Consider the following 23,145-nt stretch of genomic DNA (forward strand, 5'->3'; position numbering starts at 1 on the left):
ATTGCCTGCAATGAGATTAAACACGTAATCTCTTAGAAAATTGGATGGTGTCAAAGGCTACGAGAGATTACTTAATAATTGCAGAAGGATCATGATTTATTCTGATTAGTAGTTTAACTGTAAATGTTCTCAACACTACAGAAAACCATGCTTTTTGATACCTTTGTTGTGAGAAAATATGTTAAGAATCTTGAGGTTGGAGTGACAATAGGTCTCCTCCTGTTGGTGCCACTTTAAACATCTGGTATATGTTGAACGTTAAGCGAATGCCCATTTCGATCCGCTTAACCACCACCTCATGTTTCATTCAGTTGTAATTAGTGCAACGTTCACTGACTTATTGTTTCCTCGGTTCAGAGGATGACAGCCGTTCAGCTGTAAGCAGCTTTAAGCATAAGAAAGATAATTCGGCCGATCGGGGTTCTAAATTTGTTTTACTTCCCGCTAATCCGTTGTGGCAGGTACACCAAACCATTAATCTACATAAAGGAAAAAAAAATGGCTGGGGGGGAAGAAAGAATATTTATTTTGCAGAATATGCAAAGGTATTCATACCCCATGGTCGAGTCCGCAGGTGAGTAATCTTGCCTGGCTTGACGAGTAAAACTTACCCAAAAAGTGGGATTAAAATAAACCAGATTGTTTTTGCTTTAACTGTGGAGTGTATTTGCTATACTTTTAGTTTTTATGCCTGTGAAGCGTTTTGTTTTCTACTTGGCTGAACGTAAATGTAATTTCGCTGCACTGTACAAGCGTGGTGAATGTGTGTGAAGTAGCATTATTTAAACCTTTCTTCAAACTTACTTCATATGATATATTAAAAATAGGTTTGCCTGAACTAAGTTTTTTCTCATTTGTGGTTTTCAGCATTAGAAAGTGGCACCTGCGACAAACCAAATTAAGATTTAATAATTTGGCAAACAGAAAACTGACTTCTGTACACCTCACTGCTTCCGATTTATTAATTGCATGGTGCAAGCGATGAAAACCTGTCATTATTAAAATATTTCTTGCCTCTAAGGCAAGAAATATCCCAGTGCCTTGGTATATAAATATGTTGGAAACAAATTCATTCCGAATCGATTCCTGTTCAATCTGTCAAATTCATAACCCTGAAACTCGGCAGGCGCCTGGTAATATTATGGTGTGCTAGATTTGGCAGAACCACCAGGTGTATCATGACAGCTGTACCCAGGTGGGCAATCAGTTTGAAGTGAAGCAAAACCTGTCAGTTGGAAGTCATTTTTTTCCCCTCTTGGAACAGCAGCCATGTTCTGTTTCCTGCGAGGGGAAAGCTATTCGTGTTTCAGTTACACATGGATGGACGGGGGAAAGTGAGGACAGCCGATTTGGTGTGTGTAACGTCTGGCAGGTGGGAGTGGATGGGTGTGTGATTAAATGGGTGAACGTTGTACGGTCCAAGTTGTTCTGGTAGCACTGCTATTACCAAACAAAACCCGTCCATCACCGTCCCACCGCTGACCCCCAACTGGGGGAGGGAGGGCTGCTAAAAGGCCACAGCTACCAGCAAAGGGATCCTATTAACCAAGGAAACTGTGCACTGAACCAGGAAGGGCCTATTAAACTACACCGGAAAACAGACAAAGCAAATAATACCCATCACTTTCAACCTGGGAGAACCTCAAGGTGGCATCATCTAAACAGCACAATGCATCTGCTAAACACTGTGCAAAAGGTCAACTTTCTCCTCGAAGAGAAACATTTTTCAAAATAAATAATTTATCTGCACTACTGCAGCCTGTGCAGCTTGGGTTATCATTTTAGAAACAGGGGACTTTAGACTAGCCAAAAGTTTTAATCAATTGTAAGAGTAGAGCTAAATCAATATTTCCACCCAAGTAGAAGTAAAGATATAAAAACAGGGTAGGGAAGAATAAGCTTTGCCTCATTTTTGGTAAACTGTGGGTTTGTTTATTGTTGTTGTTTTTCTTTTGCTGTTTCCTGTGTTTAATGTGGACAATTTACCAAAATAAAGTGATTGATTGATTGATTGAAAAGTGATCATCCAAAAAAATGGTTTAAATGTAAAATAATTTGGTAAAAAGTCTACAAAACTTTTTAAATCTTATTGTATCAAAATGATGTTATCATACAGACAAAATTAAATGATGTGCAGGTTCTGGTACTAAGAATACTAATTAAGTGTAAATAAATAACTCACATCACTGCAAAATACCAAATTCAGAGAAGAAAAATATCCCACAAATTCCCATAAAATACCTGAAAAGTTAGTGATTGTAATGCGACAAAATGCAAAAAATGATGATGAGAGACCGTACCTCGTACTCGTACTCTTCAGGCCTTTCCACGTCTCCTGGAGTATTGGACATGAACTCTGGACATTCATAAAAGTCGTGTTCCATGGTGTGTATGGACTGACAGCTAAAGGAAAGAAAATGAACCATGATAAAGATAATGCTGTGTTCCCACATCAAAGCGTGTCATTCTGTGGAATAAATTAGATGGACATTCGTTTATGTAGCTGCTAATATAGGATACCTTGTACATATTTCATGAACCAGACTTTACCAGCAGTTGTTTACCATTTTTCCGTACCCAAAGTCTTTATACTTTGTCTCATTTTGTGACAAAGACATAAACAATTTCCCCCGTTAAAGCCACGAACTCTGAAAATTGACCCTGTGACTGCCTCACTGTAATTACTGACTAAGGCTGTAAGATTTTCAGTTTTAAGAGGGAAAATGAATTCACTTCCTGTCCAGCAAAGCTCCATAAACAGCATCAGAATGGGTACCATGTCAGGCCGCCTGCTATATCAGTCCATTGGATTTTAATCGTCTAGCCAAAGCCTTCATTAAGGAAAATGGATGAAGCATACCGAAGCAATTACTGTTTGCCACTTCGCCTGTGCATAATCATATCACAGTGCTTGGCTTTGCTTTGGGGTTTCCACTCTGACAGAGCTGCTTCACAGCTATTATAAAAGGAATTCAATAAGTGCTTTCCCTCACCTGTCGGAGAGCAAGAACGGACAGATGTCTGGGACTGGCGGGGTTGCGGGCCGCAGCTTGGCCAGAGCCATGATGTGCTCGAATGTGATGTCTGTTTGTGTGCAAACGTCGACCACACACACATCCTGTGCTGAGTCGCAGTTCTTCTGCACAGCGGTGGCTCTGGCGGGGGTTCGCCGGAGAACCTGGACGACGATGGGGTCTCGCCTGATGGCCACTGATTCGTCATGTTCAACCTTGGAGAAGTCACGCCCGTTCACCTTGGGTGAGAAAGGAAACAATAAAGTCTCATGAGGCAAATCTCAGTGAGAGCAGCTGAAAAACTTTGAATTGGCTCGTGTTGACCTTCACGTTGGAAAAATCCCCCGCCGACTATTCATGTTGGAGATGTTTTGCTAAACAAAGGTTTTTTGTTTAACCCTTTAAGATATTATTTAATCAGAAATAATCAATCATTTGATTGGACCACCCAGCAGCATCCATTAAAGTACGTACTAGATAAAAACTACAAAATATAAATTTGGAATATCTTTTCACTTTACGGTATGTTTCCCAGTTGGCTGTGAGATTGTAACTGCTCACCAGCTGACTTTATGTTTTTCAGTTCCATGTAAGTTCAGAAATATATTTTTCTAGAGCACATTTAATCTCTTTCTAATTCAAATACACGTCTACCCTATTCTTACTCCAATCCATCTAGGCGAGCTGCATTATTTACACTTAAATTTTACTATTAAGCCCATTAAGTGCATAATAGCAATGCCAATTGAGACAAATGAGCAATAAAATGGAAACAAACACCATGGAGTGCGGCATGTATTATCAGAGACACAAGTTTTAGAGAACACTGCATTTATAATTCATATAATCAACCACAGTTGTGCAACACTGGGATGGGTAGAGGAGAAGCTATTTGTGTAACACGTCGCAGTGACTGCTTTTGAAAACATGCACGTTGATCTGCACTTTTATTCAAACAGCTTATTTGTACTGATCCGGAGGACATGCACGTATCAGTTTGCTTGAAAAAGGTTCAAGGGACATGCGTGTCAATCGTGAGCATCGATATTACTCAAACACGACTGCACAACTGTCAACAACATCCAAGTTGTCTTTATTCTTGTGATATTTTGTTGTTGGACGGAGAGATCAAACTTTACAGTGTTAGTTACAATAAATTAGCGTTAAAATGTTATCTTTTTACAGTGGCAGTCCCCGTTACCCTATAGAATGGACTTTTCTGTCATAAAGCAAACATACATAAATTCAAAATAAAACCAAGCAAAGTTCAAAACAACTTAAAAGTTTTACTGAGTAGTAGAAGGATATATTAATCAAGGTATTAACTGGAAGGTAATTGTTACCTGACAGATGAGGATGACAAATGGCTTTGAACAGGTTTGTCTACGAGAGCAGCAGATGTTTCTGTGCATCATATACTTCATCAAATTATACATACCTTGGCATTGGCAACGAGTAAAAAGCAGAAAAGAAAGGTATTTTGGGCTGAATTTAGATTTTGCTATTAAACTTAATTAGAAAACCCTGCCCCATCAATTTACATATAAAACAATATTTATGGGGTTTTTTTGCTAAAAAAATTACATTTTCAAGCAAACATTTGACATTTTAGCCTACATTACACATTTAGACTCCCAATAGCTACAATAATTAAATTAGTGTCAGCTAAAAGACAGATTGAAGTGTGCAGTGTAGATTCCTATGTTTCGCTCCATTTATTTCTAGTTCTTTTGTTCCTGTTCCCTTCACATCGGGGGTGCCCAAAGTCGCCGGCATCCAGCACGTTTTAGTTTTCTCCCTGGTGGCAGTAACAACCTTTTCAGCATGTCAATGTTCTTCTTAGGCCTTCTAACGAGTTATTATTAGATCCAGGTGCGTTAAACCAGGGAGAGAACTTAAACATGCAGGACGCCGCCCCTCCAGGACCGACTTTGGACACCCCTGCCGGCTTCCCCTGCTGTGTTGATTCTGTGTCATTTGGCCATTTTTCCTCAGCTCCACCAGTCATGCACCCCACACGGTTCCAGCACATTCAGTTAATTACACTCTCATCTTCTTTGTTCCAAAACCACCCTCATGTTTACCTGGTTATTTGTCAGGTTCATCTGCTTCCTCCAAATGGTTCTCTTCTCTTTTTTTGTTGCTTTTTGTCTGGGTTAGACACAGTTCTCTGATTTTCCTTGGTTTATTATTAAATATCAACTTGAGCTATCATGTAGAATGCCAGGCCTATAAAATTAAGCAGTAATTTTTGAGTTCTAATTGCCTACAATATTTACCGGCTTCAATTCTTCTAAATAAGTCAAACTTTTAAATCGGATATTTTTCAACCACTCAAAATGCTAGGTACAGTAAGAGAAAACTAAAGTAACTCTGCCACTTTCTCTGAAGTTTCACTACAGTCACAACCTAACTACTCTGTAGTTAGTCATCTCCTGGCAGCATTTCTCACTTCTGGTCCTCTGCTCCCCCCGCCTGCCTTGCATATGTTTTAAGCGTTTTCCCTTCTGCCACACACCTGGCTTGAATCTGTGGGTGATTAACAGGCGTCTGCGGCGCTCGATGGCCGCAGAAGAGGTCGAGCAATCATTTGAAACAGGTGTTCTGGAACAAAAAGCACATCTAAAACATGAAGGGCGGGGAGAGGAAGACGAGGACGGGAGTTGAGAAACACTTGCTGCTGGGACCTCCCATTACAATGTCTCTGAAGTCTCTCTGAGTTCAGAGACATTGCTTTCTAGCCAGACAAAAGACAGAAAAAAAACAACACACAGCAGTCTGCCACTTGCATATGTACGCTTGAAAACCAATTCAGTTGGTTTGCTATTATATACATGACTGTGATATGCTTTTTTGGGGGGGTAGTGATGTCAATATTTAGATGACAGGACACTTTGTGACTGATTATTAACTCGCTAATAATTGGGTCCCAGCTTTCAGGAGCCAACTGTTGGATCTGTTGAAACAGCTACCGTTCTCTCACCGCTTCGCCTGAAGCTTTCAACATACACAAAGCATATTGCACATGTCAGCCTTTAAACGTGAGAGGGTTTCTATCAACTTGTCACTTCAGATGGTTTAATGTTATTTCCAGCCCTCAATACAAACCGCGTGTGATAACAAAATCACTAAGATAAGGGCTGCGTGTGCATGCGTGCGTGTATGTGTGTAAGTGTACGTGCACTCATGAATGGATGTGTTTGCTGAACTGAGATAAGAGCGAAAGCACTCAACCTCACAGCTAAATCTGACAGATATGGTGTCATTGCGAACAAATGGAAGCAAACACAGAATGCACAGAAAGTTTTCACGCACAATTTAAGCATTATGTCATCCCCTGGAAAGACTTGAAGCATCTATACGTTTGCATTTACGATGTTTGACTGAATAACTCCTGTCTCATGCTGAAAAGGGTTACAATGAACTATGAAACAATGAACTGCCCTCATCCATTTAGCGCTGACCTCGTCTTCCCCTGCGGCAGTCGAATCCCTCGCCGCAATCTTTCGTTTTACCCCTACATTTTGATTTCCGTAAACTTCTGCTCCGCTCACAAAAAGGCCGTTTTGATATTCATGGAAGTGCAATGTCGCGAGGAGGCAGGAAACGCACGTGGCATGCCGCTTTAATCTTCCAAATCTCATTTCTTTTCCCTCTACTGACTGCATTGTGAGGATTCAGAAGGGCTCACTGTTCATAAATGTCTCATTTCAATAATAAAAGTGCCTTACGGACAATATCATCCAGCGCAACAATGGGAAAAATTATCATGTTTTCGCACGTTCGAGTGACAGGTGTGCGCATCGTGTGGTTATACGATCGGTCAATTGAATCAGGCCAGACATGCGGTCAGGATGGGGATATTGACATGCATCTTACATGCGATGGGGGGAAAAAAATACGAAAATCAGCGAGAGCTGAAATGAATGTTTGATTTATTCATTGTTGTTTAGAGATGTGCTTCCAAAGAAATCTAATATTTGTAATATGCTGGGTAAGAGACATTTTGGTGTAGGTTTTTCAGCATATCATTTAGCTATTTTGATCATCTTTGGGTTATCTTATTGTAACTTTGTATACCTGACTATATGATATTAAATAAAAAGTTATTGGAAAAGGGGGTAACTTTTTTTTTCTTGGTAGATAGATAGCATACCTCTTTTATTGTATTTTGGCACCAGCCCTTTTATGTTTCCTCAAAGTACCTTGAGAGCTTGAAAATGATGCCTGGCAAAATATTCCAAAAAGTGTGCCATGTGTTTGCACTGAGAACCCTTTACTTTTGATATCCTATTAAATAGAGAGCAACAATTGTTAGGATTCCAGTTGGTGTGAGTGCTCTTCTAACAGACGATCTTCGTGGGAGCGTTTCCGGCAGGCTGGCGCACCTGCAGCGGATTCCCGCAATCGGCTGCAGGATTCTTAAGAAGCGGTGGAGCAGCTATTCATCGCTCGATGGTCCCACTTGTTGGTCAGAGTCAACTCCAAGTTCTTGTCATTTCTATGAGCGTTCAAGTTAATCTTGTTTCTGTCATCTCGCAGATCTCGATCAGTTGTCTGGATCAAGCCAGGAACCACGCCTATCACAGCGCGCAGCAGCGGCTGCTCTTTGTCACCAGGACTTCTCCGCCTGCCGATCGTGCCCCTGTCACTCCCGCAGAACCTCTGTGCCTCTTGGATCCTTTCCCCTTCCTCAGCAACCCTGCATCAGACGAACTGTAAGCAATACTCTCCATTCCCCTGTCAAGATTCCCTCAACCCGGTTCTCACTAACCTCTCCCTCTCCAAGCAGAACCGGAGCCGCCAACCGCTGCCGGTTCGAGAGTCAACCTGGATTAAATGTCATTCAACATTTATTGTTAAATAAATAATTTGAATCCAGACTTTCCGGCCTTTGTGGTAGAACCTGCATGTGGGTGAAAAAACCTCAAATCCAACATGACAACAATGTCCCTTCAGAAGTCTCTCTATTAGAGAATACGATCCATCTGAAATTCATTTACTCTTATTTTAACTCCAATTGTTCTATGAAAGCCTAAGAAATTTGTAAGAGAATATTATGGAACAGACAATATCATGAAGACCGAGGTACATGCTTGACATGTAAGGGGAAAAAGTTGCGGAGATGCTCAGCAAACAGGTGGAAGAAGGTGCTCAGGTCAAGTGAGATCAAAATTAAACTATTTGGGCTGCACACAACATGCCATGTGAGGTTAGAAAACTGTTACTTCACATACGGTAGTGGCAGCATTAGACTATGATGCTGCTTGGTGAAGGGAATGTTGTTGGGAGTTGCTGGGATGCAGATAACTCTAGAGAACTATGAGAAGAAACTTGTTGAAGGTTACAAAAGACGTGAGCCTGGGCGGCGGCTCACCATCCAGTACAGACAGAGCTACAACAGAATGCTTTGGGTCAATATAGTCGATACATAGTGGGTATTCCACATCACAAAAAAAAAAGCTGATTAAATTTAAGGGGCCTAAGAGTGGTCTGAAATCATTTCTGAAACCGGTTTCTCCATAATTACAATTCCTCATGATTTGGTTTTACAGCACAAAATCCCATCGCCTCAAATATAAAACTCAACAAAACTTTTGCAGCAATATCCTTTAATTTAGCACTTTTCTTGATGTTTAAGTTTTTGGTTCTTTTCAGGAGAAGGAAACCGAGCACAAAAACAAACGGCCGACTCCTGTTCACAGATTTTAAAACTTTTACTACCTCAGGGCCACACACACAAAAAAACCCCTGACTCAAATGTATTTACTTTGTTTATCCTTAATTACATGAGTAACATTTCACCCTGATTTGCATTTTTTTAAGGCAGGCTTGATCATCTCTTCCAATCAGCAACCGCTCGCCGCGCCTCACGGTGCTCTGCTGTTTTACATTTCTGTATCACACCAATTAATCAAAGTGACAAGGTATTTAATGAGAGGCAATTAGAGTGTTAACCAAAATGCAAATCAGACAAGGACAGAGAGAAAGTACTGATGGGATGGGGAGGGAGAGACTTTGTGTTGCGAGCTCAGCGTGTTGGTTTGTATGCATGTGTGTGATTAGCAATGGCAACAGGTTGAAGGAGATTTCACTCAGGGCTCTAACTGAGTGAAATTTAGTCCACTTCTTCCCACCTGTGCTCCTCCACACCCCTGATATCATCTATGTGCATGCATGTGGATTTGTGCACAAGTGTCCTTGAATTGTTTTTGGCTTTTTTTAAGCAGACAGCAGCTCCGGCACAACAGGCGAAAACAACCAATTAGTTCTGCATGAGGAAGTCAGCATGACAAGATGAAACATGGACTTAACAGCTGCTGTCGAGACGGATGTTAAGTAGCGCGCTTAGGTCAGTCTCTTCTACATCACACGGTATCTGTGTGCAGCAGATTAGAGCATGCTTCCTCCAGGAATCGCTCTCCGTCGAGCCGACTGGCTTCAGATGTTAGATCTTGCAGTCAGAAGGAGCCTAAAGATAAGGCCGTACCTTTTAGTTAAGGACTGGCAGATGTCAAGGAGTTTCACAGCTACGGCTGGCCTGCAAGTCCCATATGTTCATGTTCAGTGATACTTGCTAAAAGTAGCATACTTGTGTATCGTCCCTCAACTGGTTTTTCTGTATTCAAAATTCCCATCATGAAACACAAGTGACACATAAGTGTCCTTTAATCGGATTGATTTTGCTTCTCTGCAGCTGATGCTTCACCATCTCTGCAAACTGGTGTTTGACACATACTTCTGAGCATTTGGGAGTTCTATTTTTAAAACTACTACGCAACAATGAAAAAAGATAAGCTACGTTTTCACAATTCACAACTGCTGTGTTTACGTTTTTGGATACGCGTAGTTGCTCAGATTTTATTTAGAGATTGAGAAAGCTACAAGTAATGTCCAACCTGGTAGAAAACTTGCAAAAATCTACAGAATACTTGAGTCTGTGGCAGAGGTTCACCTTCCAGCAAGACAACAATAGCAAACATACTGCCGGTGCTACAAGTCATTGGTTTAGATAGAAGCATATTTACTGTTGGAATGACCCAGACAAAGTCTCAAAGTTAATCCAGATGAAAATCCCCGTGTAGTTCGCAAATCCTTTCTATCCAGAGCTTGAGGTGTTTTACAGAAGAATCAGTTGCTGGAATTTCAAACTGTAATTACAGTGAAATTTTGTCCCACAAAGTATTGAATCACAATAAAAATGCATTGTGTGATTTTTAACGGGGACAGTGAAAAACTCAGAGGGTAAGTGATGATTTTTTTTTCTCTGGAAACTCTAAGCCAACATGAAGTATGTTTCTTCAAGAGTGATGCTCTTAGTTTCGTTTGATAATAAAAATGGCTCATATGCCTGTATTTTTTTCCCTTCCCCTCCAGGGGGTCTTTTGTGGGCTCTGGTGTCCCTTATATGAAAGTAGGCTGACAGGAAAGGGGGAAGGAGAAAAGGGAAGACATGCAGTAAATGTCGCCGGATCCGGGAATCAAACCCGCGACGGCTGCCCCATATGCCTGTATTTTAAAGTGGCATATCATATTTTGTGCTAGCAAAGGGCCTCTTTATGGTCTCACCAGTAAATTCCATGTTTTGTCTTATAAGGAACCCTCCCCCGTTCTTTTCCTGTCACTCTCATCACTTGTCAACTCATTTGAACCAGTTTAATATTGTGTCGTATGTTGCCAAAGAAATGTCTATAAACAAGACATTTCTTCTTCATATGTCTGTGGCACTACACAGGTAGTTCAGGCAAGCACACCAGCATCAGAAACTCTTGTGATCGTCATTCCAAGCAGCTATTTCTGATGCAAGCAAAGGGAACTCAAAGGTTATCCGTCAGTGAATGCATTAGAACCCTCTTATTTCCTCCTCTTTGTCCCACTTCTTTATGCAAGACAGCCTTCCTTTCAATTAGGCTTCATGAATACAGATACATCTCACTGCTTTACTCCTGCAAAGAAACGCATTTTGTCTTGCTGTCCCTTCCCTTTTTTTTTCTTTCTTGGAAACGGGATGCGTTGATAAGTTCAAGGTGAAAACAACTTCGTCTCAGGACTGCAAATCTCTTGACAACATTCAAGAGGTCTTCAACATATTCAGTAATGTAATCCTCAATCTGTTTTTCTTTATGTGAATTGCATCTTAGTAGTTTTCTTAATTTACTCTCATAAATGAGCAATGTTTTCTTCTTTGTGCTCCCATACATCATGCGCTGCCATTTAACTAATAGGTTGTGTGTCTTTGAGCAGCCAGGGATGCCACGGGTTATGACAGGCTGCATCAGCAAGACATTCATTACCCTCACCATCCTAGCAACCAAATCACAATAACTGCAATCCAAATGTGGGCACCCAGCCTCGCTGCCACACACTCCTTATTTCTTGTCACAGACGCATAAATTAGCCTCCCTTTTGTCACTTCAGGAGGCTGGCAGGTTGAGAATTGGCTCAGTTTGTTTTCCTCCTTGTGACACGTGGAGCATTAATGTTGGGATGGGAGCAAAAAAAAAAAAAAAGAATAAAAATCTTCATTGAGAAATCAATAAATGCCACTTTGATTCCTGCATTTGTACATACGCAGGTATTTTGTGTCTGCGCAATGTCTGAATGTGTTTTATTAACATTTCAACCACATATAATTGGGTGTATTCTCGCTGATGCAGATAGTTGCCTTGACTGACTAATGTAATTGGCCCGTGCGGTAGCAGGACTCTATTGTTGCGCCGTGTTCTCCCCAAACTCATTATATCACCATTAATCTCTCATCTGCCATTAGAGCAACAACCAGTGAGCCGAGCGTAACAATAGAGTGTCCCGTCTTTGAGCCCCACAACTCATACTGGCAATGAGTTTGAATTCGGCTCTCTCGGGTCACCGATTAGTCCCTCATAATTCATCCAGATGGCTGAGTTCGCAAAGAGGTTATATTTTACTCACCTATTTGAAAGCTGAGTAACACAAAATCTCCGTTTAATTACATCAGTTACTTCTCTGTTTTGGAATCAACTTTTCTTTTTCTTAGGGTGGATATTTTTTGTCAAGATTTATTTTGAATTTTATACATAAAGAAATATATATATATGTACATATACATTTTACAGCACAAAGAGTGATAACTCAAGCCAGAAGAGATGAACTGTCAACCATCCGTTTGTGAGCATAAAGTTAAATTAAAAAACGCCTTTTTAAAAGAAATTTGAATTAAATGTTAGCAGATTACATGTAATAAGAGCCCTCTCCAAACATTTCTCCTACATATTTAGTTCGAATTATTTTCTGGAAAGGCACTTCTTCCTTGTGACTAAGCAAGATGAATGAGAGATTAACTTTTTTTTAATCTAAATTTTGTTGTCAATAAACTTACTGATAAATGGATTTTCTTATGCTAAGCGAGTTCTTAAATGATACAAAAAAAGCAGTAGTTTTCAGATATTGTGCTAGTCATGCCTAGTCTTGTTTTGCCTTTTAACTGAACTGGGAAGCAAGTTTAGCAACTTTTGTCATTTCCTTGCTTCCCTACTACTTTCTACTTTTTAAACTGAAGGAATAAAATCCAGCGTGTGGAACAGCGGCACACTAAAAGCTAAGCAACAACTGGATATCATGCAGACTTTTAATGCAGATAATCTTAGACACAGAGATGTTAAAGGCTAGCTGTAAAATCGAGACATTAAAATACTAAGAGAATGTTTCAGTTTCCATATTTTAAATAAAAAAAAACAATAGACATCAATATGAAAGAACCTTACTCCCTTCACAATAAAAACTGTGGACCCAAACTAACTTGCAACCTTAGAAGTAAGGAAATAGAGACATCACAAAAGGTCAAAGGAACCCAAAAATTTCAGCTACTTTTAACTCGTATCTGACATTCAGGATGCTCATTAGTACCTCATTTATTTCAGCTTACATAGATCATCATTGCACACAGTCATATTATTCTTCTTCATACGAGCCCAAAAATGGCTAACGGCAAAAAGTCAACTCTAAATGCAATCGGGAGCATAATTAGCAGAAAAGTAGCAGCCTGGGAAGTGGAAAAACCCCACTAAAGAGCGGGAAAATTAAAGATTTATGTGCTCCTTTTCGCATAAATATAAATCTTATTTTCCAGAAAAGCCTAGAGTGTGTGAAGTTTTCTCTCCTCCCATCAAACTTTACCCTTTTTTTCTAGTGACGCGTGTTTATGTTCACTGGAAGCACCCAACATATTAGCATTATTCATAACATGAAGTTTCCTCAGTCTGCCCTTTGGTGGAGAAGAGAAACGACTTTACACTTCATTTAAAATTCACACTAGATGTGAGCAGGAGGAGAGCTGTGCCTGTAAAGAAAAATGCCTTCATCTAAACAGACACATGGTTGCTTAAATGAGAGATTTGCCGTCGTCTAATTTGCTCCTAATTCAACCAGATTCAGTCGAGATTTAACAATATTTCAGTGCGACTGCATATCTTTAAATCTGACCACGCAAATTTGTGAGTTTGCAAGTGACAAAGTTGTCTGCAAATTCAAATAAAGCCTCAAATCACAAAGGTTGTGGTCTTTATTGTTATTTTATTTTATAACCAAACACTGCCTTAAAGCAGCACTGTGTAACTTTTATAAAAACAAAAGAAAAAAGTTTTTAAAACATTTTTTACATCTGTTACTAATACAGCATTTATATTATAAGACAGATAATCAGTGAAACAAATTGAGGTCGTCCACCTTCTGGCAGTACTCCTATTGCCATCTGAAAAAATACAGTCCTCAGCCATAAACAACTAATCAAAGCCAGGAGGAAGGTCTTAGTGCTGTTAATCATGCTTGTGAACACTCTCCCCTCCCAAGCCCTCTCTGCTATGCTCCTTCACCACAAAGGAGCCAACCATGAATGCTTAGGCTAGTTAGCATAGCCGCTGATGACAACACTTGTTTCCATTAGTAAATTGAGCAGCGCATACAAATTCTGGCCATTTTCATTTTTGGCTGGAAAGATCTGAATTCAGACTGGCATGAAAAAGTCTGATGTGGGTCACATATGGGAGAAAAAAAAAATAAAATGGATTTGGGTCACAATTGCCTGCTGTGTGAACATAGCCTAAGTGCCATTATTATTAGGTCACTGGTACAACATTTGCGGGGCATACATTTCTTAGCAATACTTTTCTCAATATGTATTGTGTCTCAAAAAACATACTAAACCTAGGTGGATAGAAAAGCATAGCGGATCCTAAAGCATCTATGCCACAGAAATGCAAGGAAAGACACAAAACATTGAGACAGGGCTGCTCCTCGTTAAAACTGTGTCGCATGTTTCCATGTAGAACCAAGCAGGGCTTCAACCGTTCTCCACCCTCAGGACATTTCCCACATCAGCATAAGGCTTATGGTTACACCTCCCACTAAATGTAATCACCCCCCTGCTATGCAGATGGTTTAGTGTTATTCTATCTGTAACTGGACTCGAAGCCAGACTCTGAGTGGGCCTAATGACTTCTAAACCCAAGCTGGTTAAGCGAGAAAGCAACACTGACTCTCTGGTGCAACCTGATCTCCCTTTGGACCACCTGGTCTGAGGGTGCACACAGAAGCTACACAACACACTCGACAGTTTCAATGCTTTTCAGCACGTTTGTAACGTTTGGCTTTGAAAACAGGCGATAGAGAATATGCCAGAGCTTCGAAATTCAAGCAATCTGCTGTGAATCTCTATGAAATCCGACATAAAGCTATTATTCATGTTTGTCGCCCCAAACGATTGCACATAATAGAGATGTTCTTGGCAAAAAAAACAACTCCAAAACAAAATTTATATATATTAAAAAGAAATTTCACCTGTTTCATCTGATCTAACAATTGCTCTTAGAATAAAAAAAAAGAAAAAAAATCAAAGATCTGATCCCCCGATCCAACTGGAAGAAATGCGTAAACGTAGAGAGTGCTGGAGGTTCTCAACATCTTCAAAGTTATGCTTCAATATTTCCCTCCACTCCTCCAACTGCTCCACGTCGAGGGAATTCTTTGTGCATATTTCATGTGTATGTGTGCTCTTCAGTTGCAAGCAAATGCCTCCACTGCATCCATAACTGCTCCAGATGGTTTATCTTAGCATCTGTCTAACCTGACAAAACATACCCTGCAGCATGTGGCCATAAGGTGTGTTATTTGGTTATTCTGGCAGAAGGTTGACTTCAGGCTGAATAACAGTAATCGTCTGAAAGCGGAGTGTAACAATAGACAAAAATGACTATATTTCCGGGCAACTTGGACACGTCTATGACTTTAATTGATATCTTTTTTTCCTCCAGGGTCATTCTAACAAAACAAATCCGTGGGACCGTGGAAGCAGAGGTTGTGCCCAACTATTTTAATGAGAGGAGGAGAGGAGAAGAAACGACAGACTGGGGACGTGAGATGGAACAGACCTGATGCTGTTTGATGACTAATAAGCAGTCAACCTATCTGTTTTGAAAAGGTTTAGAAGAAAATGTGAGGATTTAACAGAATTACTGGGGGTACGCAGCTCATCTCTCAGCGCTTCCATTGACTTATTTTAAACTTTAAACTCCATATAAATCTCTTAGGACATTTTCCCCTCATTCCGTGATCATGATGTGCCTTGGAAAAAGTAGTTGTACCCCTACAAAACTCAAGCCATTTTGTGTAGATTTTATCTGAATTTATCAATACAAAGTAAGTCGTACCTATTAATAGGAAGAAGAACACGTAGCTCTCAAAATGTTTAATCACCAACATGAAAATTGTAGCTGCGATTTTTATTTGTACTTTGTAGAATCTCTGATCATTGCAATAACAACTGTGAATCTTTTGAGTGTGTTTCTACCACGTTTGTACATTTAGAGACTGACTATTTTGCCAGTTTGGTACATCTCTTCCTTATACAAAAACATACGTCTCAGTCACATTCCTTCTATTTGACTCTTGTCACAGATTTTGAACTGCTCAATGGTCTGGACTTTGACTGGGCCATTCTCATACATGAACAATTTGATTTCCCCTTCGTCAACACTGACCAGATCCGCTTTCCCTGTTAAAGAGCCACATGCCCACCACCATGGTTAATGAGGATGGTGTGTCCAGTTGGTTCAGTGTCAGAGTAAAGGAGTCTGAACATAAACCACATTTTCCAAATTTTGTAATTATCTGCTGCTTTATCTTAGTCTTTTATTCAAAATCTCAATGAAATACACTGAACATTGTGGCTATAAAATTCCAATATGTTGCAGAAAATTCCCTGCCTTCCTAACATCTCATTGGATTGATCTTTGACATAATTTATAATCACCGACATGTCGAAAAGTGTTGACCAATCCTTGAATTGCATTTTTACACTGTCCAAAAAACGGAAAAAGGCAGTAAAACTGATGGATCCCCTGACCCTTTGCAATTATCATTCTGTGTGATAAATCAAAAGTGCAAATATGCATATCTGCTTTTGTTTTGTTCAGTGGATTCCACAGGCATCACATGTTCATCCTTTGCCTCATCTGAAGGCAGTTAGAGAAGAGGCGGCGAGGAGAGTGACTGAGCCCAGGGAAAGGGCTTTTATCCCAGGCTTATCAGAGCCAGCGCAGAGGGAGATTGTTGGCCAGTGGAGCAAGACGCCGATTGTTGCTGCCTTCGCCTACCCCCTCTCTCCCAAATCAACACTGGACATCCCTTTCTCCCCCCACTAACACATGGAGGAACAAAGTGTATGTTTGCTCACGGTTAGGCAGTCTGGAAGATAAAGAAACATCGCATAAAGACATTTAGTTTTTTAGCATTCTGTCGCTTTCGCTCATTTTTTTGCAACTCAAGTAAAAAGCCTTAGCTTACATAGGACGTACTTTTATACATCCTTGTGTTACTGGCAATGGATATTCACCCTTTTGCTCTTCCCAGTTCTTGGCGAGCAACCAGAAGACATTCTACCCACGGTGCCAGCAACGAGGACATATGCACCTCTAAATCATGCAGTATTATCACCACGCTGAGCTCCAATGAGCAGCTATAAACATGATGGAAGACACCAGATGATCAGTGTTAAGCAGCAGAAATAATTTCCATTATGTGTCATTAATTCTTGTATTTCTTATGAACAGAAAATATTTTAGCAAGATGACTCTAACAGTTTAGTGAAAACAAAGATTGAAAATGTTTTGAAAAAAAAAAAAAAACCTTCAGGGCATGCAAAACTGTCAAGACGATTTACGGTGATAGGTAAAAAGGTCACCCTCGCCGACCCGCGTCGACAGGCGGACAGCGTACTTGTTGGGATGAAAAACGCAAGAAAGATGGAGAGGTCAGCACAATGAATGGCTCAAAAGCCCATCAGAAAGATTGAAAAAGACCAACAAAAGAAGAGTGCTCCTTTGATTTGTAGTACGTTTTACAACCTCAACATATGAGATCACTTATATTATGCTGTACCTTTATGAAAAAAAAAAGAAAGAAAAACGAGCCATAGCCTCTCTGGCGAGTAACTACACTTCCCGACAAATAAAGTTCAGTTTCAGGTCCAGTTTGGGCATATGGATGTGCCGGCTGTGCGGGTCTGACCCCAGCCTCCCCTGCTCTGCGTGGCTCTTGCAGGACACCTCGGGTGGTGGCGGGGGCGAGGCGCTGGTTGTCTAGCCTCCTCTGTTCTGTCTAACAGGCTGGACATGAGGCACGGCATCTGTCTCTAGAGGAAATGCTCACACCAGAGATTGGCCTGGTTCGCAACAAGAGCAGACCGGTATACATAAGGTATGCAATGGGGGGAAGATGGATATTTTCAGGAAAAGCCTTCAATAGTAATGTCGGACATGTGTGTAATACGCGGTTAAAAAAATCAGTTTGTAACCACTTCCCTTCCTCCTCACTGTCCTGATGAAGCAACATTGCAAACCAAAGAATTCCCTCAAAAAATACAAGACATTATACTTAGATCACATGTCAAGATTTTCAAGCTGATTTTTGTCCTGTTTTCCCCGTTCCTACAGTCGTAAGGACACCCCGATTATTTTGACGACTTCGAAGACAATCTTAAGAGATATTCCTACCGTTTGTGATCCGCTAAGGGAAATCTGGTTCGCTCAGAAGGATGTCGGGACTGAACAGGTCTAAAGTCAAGGATATCACTCTGAACTCACATTTGGCTTCGGGGGGTTCTGGGAAAATTTCTGTCTGACATTTGACTTGTTGGTGAGTGAAATCAACAACCAAAAGTCCCAGAGTACCACATTTTCACTGGGTTTATGGTGTATTAAAATGATTTGACAACATATTTTTGGACAAGGTATTCTTTTCAATCATCACACTTTTTAAAATACATTAAAATGCTATAAAATCACAACCGGATGCTGGTCATGTAGATAAATAGCCAACAGAATAACATAAAATAACGTACATTTCCCCCATTTACTGGTAAGTTGGTTGGCGTAATTAATATTTTTTCTTATAATAATTAATATATGGCATATATAACATTGTTATATTGCTTTAATATTTTTTTGTACAACAGTTTTAGATCAAAGCAATTAGATTATGCAAACTGATTTTATTTTACATGCCAACAACAACATAGGGAAACTGGTATCAAAGTTGTTCCGTGGGAATCTCAACCCGGTTACACTCATACAGTTTGCTGTCTTCTGCGCTTTTGTTTGACACAATAGTGCTGATTTTGGTCAAACTAAAGCACATAACATATGGGCCCAGTGAGACACTAAAAGCCAGAGGCTGTGGGACAATTTAACACAGCCACGAGCAAATTACATGGAATAGCATTTGCTACACCCTGCATGGAGCCCCGCAGAGTGAGTTTGCAGAGCAGCACGCACCCACACACACCAGGCCACGCACGCCATCACAAATGCAATGTTGAATGTAAATGGTCTGACGAGAGTTATAAATCTCTCAGTGGCCGCTGGGCAGCTGGGGTCGAGCACCCAGCGCTCCTGTCAGAATAGTGCAACTGTGTGTGCAAAGATAGCTGGTAGTGTGGAGAACAGGCCTGCAGGGTGAAAACTCAAATTGGTCTCTGAAAAGCTCAGTTACTTTTTCTAACAGTTAGAGGTCTGTTCACAATATTACATGTCAGTTATAGAGGGAAAACCATTACCCTAACTCCAAATGGCTGCCATTTCAGCTGCCATTGTTTCAGCCTCTAAATATATTTTACATCCTTGAAAAGAAACTCTCCCAAAGGGTGTTTTCACGCTAGAAACTCAAATTGTATAATTCATCTGTACCAGTGTAAAACATTTAGCTGTATGAGAGTTTAGCTTTCCAGTGTCGACCCACAGGGAGAGTTTATGAACTGCAACTGGCAGGCTAAATGCTGACACTGTCAAGAAAGAAAGCAGCTGTTTCAGCACTTCCGTCCCTGGCTAGTAAATGTCTCTAATTAATTAAATGAAGTACTGTCCTGAGAGCAACACTCTAGAGATGAGAACTGATACAACAACACAGAAACATTAAAACAAACTTCAGCATTTGCTGCAAAATGCAGATTGGTTCATAGTGAACGCCTTTTAGCAAATGTGCAAAGGATAGTTTGTGTTCATTTTGCCAAAGTCTGTGGCTCTTACTAGTACAATTTTCATTAAAGAGGACCATTATGTTGACTTTTAATTATTTTAGACTTTCTTTTCCTTTAAGCCAGTCACAGATGAGTTCCTAGTGTGCTTGGAAACACTGTCCTACGTACACATACGATTACGCGAGATCCACCTAATGAACGTTCTGGTAAAGAACAGGATTCATGGTCCCATAAATGACAACAAGTCATCATGTTTAAACAACAAAGTAACTGCAGACAATCACATTCCCTTCACCATGTTTGTCTAGCAGACTGTCTGTTCTCCACTTTCCAAGTTTCCTTCATCTGCAGAGAATTGCTCTAAATGTACTGTAGTTTGCCGCCCGTCCAAATTCTTAGAAACGTCTTCAAAAACATATCCAGACTGATAAATGTCGGTTTCACAGATCAGAACAAAATGTGCTGTCTTTTTAAGATCTTTCAGCTAATTTTAAGTTGCAGGTTCTATCTGAGCAATGATTTGATTTTACAGGTGTGGTAGTGTTTGAAAGTGGCATTGGCTCATAAAATTTAACTTGATTTTCTATATATATTGTTGTGTACTCATTCACTCAAAAATAAAAAAATTTAACAATTTAAAATATTTGGCCAATATAAACCTGTAACCTCAGATAATGTGTGTTTTTGTTTCTAAAACTAGACCATAGTTTTTTTTCTGCTAAGCTCTCAAAACAACCCTTCCAAACAGATAGCCTTCCACCAATACACAACAGAAGGATACTCTTCAACAAAACTTCTCGTTGCTAAAAACCACAGGCCACAATATGATGAGGTAAGCCACACATAACAGATGAGCCTCTAGACAAGTGTTAATAGGACACCCTTTGCACCTGTCCCCACCTGGCTTTTGGGGATATTATCGGCTTCCCTGAGTAGTTCACAAGCGTAATTAGCCAAGAGTGTTCCGCTGTATTCCTGTCGAGTGCAAAATATGGGAAACGCATTTATTGTGTGTCTGCTGAAACTGAATTTAGAGACAGAAGAAAGTGAACACTGAAATGGAAAGGAGAGCAAAATTAATGAAGGTTATAGAGATGGAGAATTACGCAAAAAAAAAGGAAGAAGGAAAGAAAATGACGAAAGTAAAATGAGACGGAGGGATCGTTGGGGAGTCTCCCTGGATTTGCAGAATCCCCCTTAGCCTCAAGTTTCAGGCCAAAGTCACACTGACACACTTGCAGCCTGATGAGCATTTTTTTTGTCTTCCTCTTTCTTTAACACTAAAACTGAGAACTGTTGGTGTCCTCTGACAGTCACAAAGAACGTTTGACTGTAGTGTGGTGACATGTACACAGACAAATAATACTCTCTAGGACATTTGCCAAGTGTAATTAGGGATTAAAATGCATCATTATGGCCATTTTAGTGTTTGTTTCAGCCAATCTTGATGTGAACCCAATGTTTTATGGTTCATCTGCTGTTGTTTTACACCCTAAAAACTGTAAAGGCTCTTCTGTTGCTTTGGCTCTTTCTGAGTACCCCATAAAACCTAGATTACTTGTAGAACCTAATTGAACACAGGCACCACAAAAAATGCCACTTGTTTTACATGTAACTTCTTACTGTGAGTGTTATTAGTAACCTGTTACTGACATGGTGATATAATAAGTGCTTCAAGTTTATTTGAAAATTTTTTTTTTATCAAACTGAAGCCAAGGAAGCTCCCCAATTGACATGATGCCATCTGTCACTCGTTCTAGGGAGTTTGTCAACATTGGTGGTTGCAATTTGTCCTGAAGTACATGCCCCTTATGTGGCCCCTTATGTGGCAGAACTGCACCTCTGTCAACATTGCCAGGGTTCATCATCCTAATGCACTGTGGTCATAGGAATTTCAAGGAAAATAATAGGAAATCATGGACAAACGTTGTCAGTGGGGAACATACAATCCGGACAGCCGTTGCCCAGAACGCTTAGAGGGCGGAGTACAATATATTACATTTCCAGAAACCAGAGTGTGGAATAATGCAAGTAAAGGATCAAGGCTTGAACGCCACCTCATGTCCAGTTGAATGAAACTGTGACTGACGGCAACTACTACATGCTCACATCCACGAAGATAACCGGTAGAAAACATTCAATTCAACATTCTCCCAGTGTTGTAGAAAGAGAAATAAGTACAAGCACATTTGTTTAAAAATCAGCACTAAGTCAAGCAGGTGCGTATACTACCTTTTTTTATTTTTACTTTGGTTTATGCATTTAAACCAAAATAATAAAGGATAAGCCTGTAAATACAACAACTGCAACCCTAAATCTCTTTGAATATTTGCTGCTTTTTCATTTCAAATACAATTCAAGAAAGACTCAAGGGTATCATACAGTGAGAATCAAATACCAGTTAATGGCAAGTCAGGACACAAAGACAGTTTTGTGAGGTATAGTATATCATTATGTCATTGTGAGTTTGTTTGAGAAAGTGTTTGTTTATTTACAAATAAATTAGAGCTGTAAGCACAGCAGAAAATATTATAAAAAAATTAATATTCATATGCACATGTCTTATGGAAATAGGCTGTTGCTTGTATAGACGGATAGGTGATATATAAGGGTTTTTTGTGGAAATGTGATATATTTTTTCCTTTGAACCTTATAATACTTATAAGGACACTTTTGTTCAGTTTACTGTATGTCTAAACAGCTTAAGAGGCTTAGATTTCACAGCTGGTCCCATAATGCACCTTCTGCTTTTGGTTACGTGAGTAAATTCCCTTTTACATCAACAACAAAAAGAAGCCATGACCTCCTACAGTTTCCTATAATTGGCATGGCTTACTTGCTTGTCTGCTTTCGAGGCATCCAACATAAACAGCACAATCCAATTAGTGCATGGGGTAATAATAAACATAAAAATTATATGACTTTCAGATTGCAGGTTTCTGAATTACATTCATTAGTTTAAGCTTTTCAACACTAATGGAAGATCATAGAATTTATAACATTTTTACTACTTCAGAGAGAGCGAGAGAAAAAATAAATCATTAAGATATTCACCATAAACATACTTTATATCAGCAGCTAAGAGCACATTCTGATGTACTTGTATCCATAGCTATGTGAAAACACCGGCACGGTTTGTAATTTGATGCCTTAGATTGTGCCCTACTGAGTTTTCCCGCTGTCTGTAACAGTGTAAGATACTAAATGATGAATGAAAGCTGTCCCTGATGTTTGCCTGCATTACAATCAGAAGAAGAAAAGCATGTACTTCACCAACAATGAAGCATTTATCCCACATCAACACAGTCCAGTTATCAACAGAGCACAAGGAAGAAATGTGGCACATTCGCACTTAACTGAATCATGATTAACGTTTCCAAACAAATCAGTCTCGAAGAGCAACTTGAACTTTCCGCCAAGCAAGATTTCAGAATTCTGTGTAATTCTCAGCACTAGACTTAAATAGAATCAACACTTAGAATACCCAGGACTTCAATCAAAATAAAAGTAAAAAAAAAACAAACAAAAAAAAAAACATGGTTGAGAGCAAATTATAAATGGGATCCAAAATAAAAGAACATATAAAGCAAGTTAGTACCTACTGGTTAATATCTACGGTATGTT

General features: G+C 39.8%; 1 protein-coding gene across 6 annotated transcripts in view; it reads right to left on the reverse strand.

Annotated features, from left to right (window-relative positions):
• The window catches only part of pdzrn4 (PDZ domain containing ring finger 4), a 63,348-nt gene that overhangs the window by 10,799 nt on the left and 29,404 nt on the right, over positions 1 to 23,145 (reverse strand). For 5 of the 6 annotated variants that reach the window (XM_044108532.1, XM_044108534.1, XM_044108535.1 and 2 more), the window contains 2 exons: positions 2,994 to 3,253; positions 2,301 to 2,403 (listed from right to left, as the gene is read on the reverse strand). In XM_044108532.1, coding sequence (XP_043964467.1) covers positions 2,301 to 2,403; positions 2,994 to 3,253 — 363 coding nt within the window. Of the gene's footprint in view, positions 1 to 2,300; positions 2,404 to 2,993; positions 3,254 to 5,098; positions 5,485 to 23,145 lie in introns of those variants that run through there. The other variant, XM_044108533.1, reaches the window with a different exon arrangement.

The sequence above is a fragment of the Gambusia affinis genome, linkage group LG23 (assembly GCF_019740435.1).
Source record: "Gambusia affinis linkage group LG23, SWU_Gaff_1.0, whole genome shotgun sequence".
Lineage (NCBI taxonomy): Eukaryota > Metazoa > Chordata > Actinopteri > Cyprinodontiformes > Poeciliidae > Gambusia > Gambusia affinis.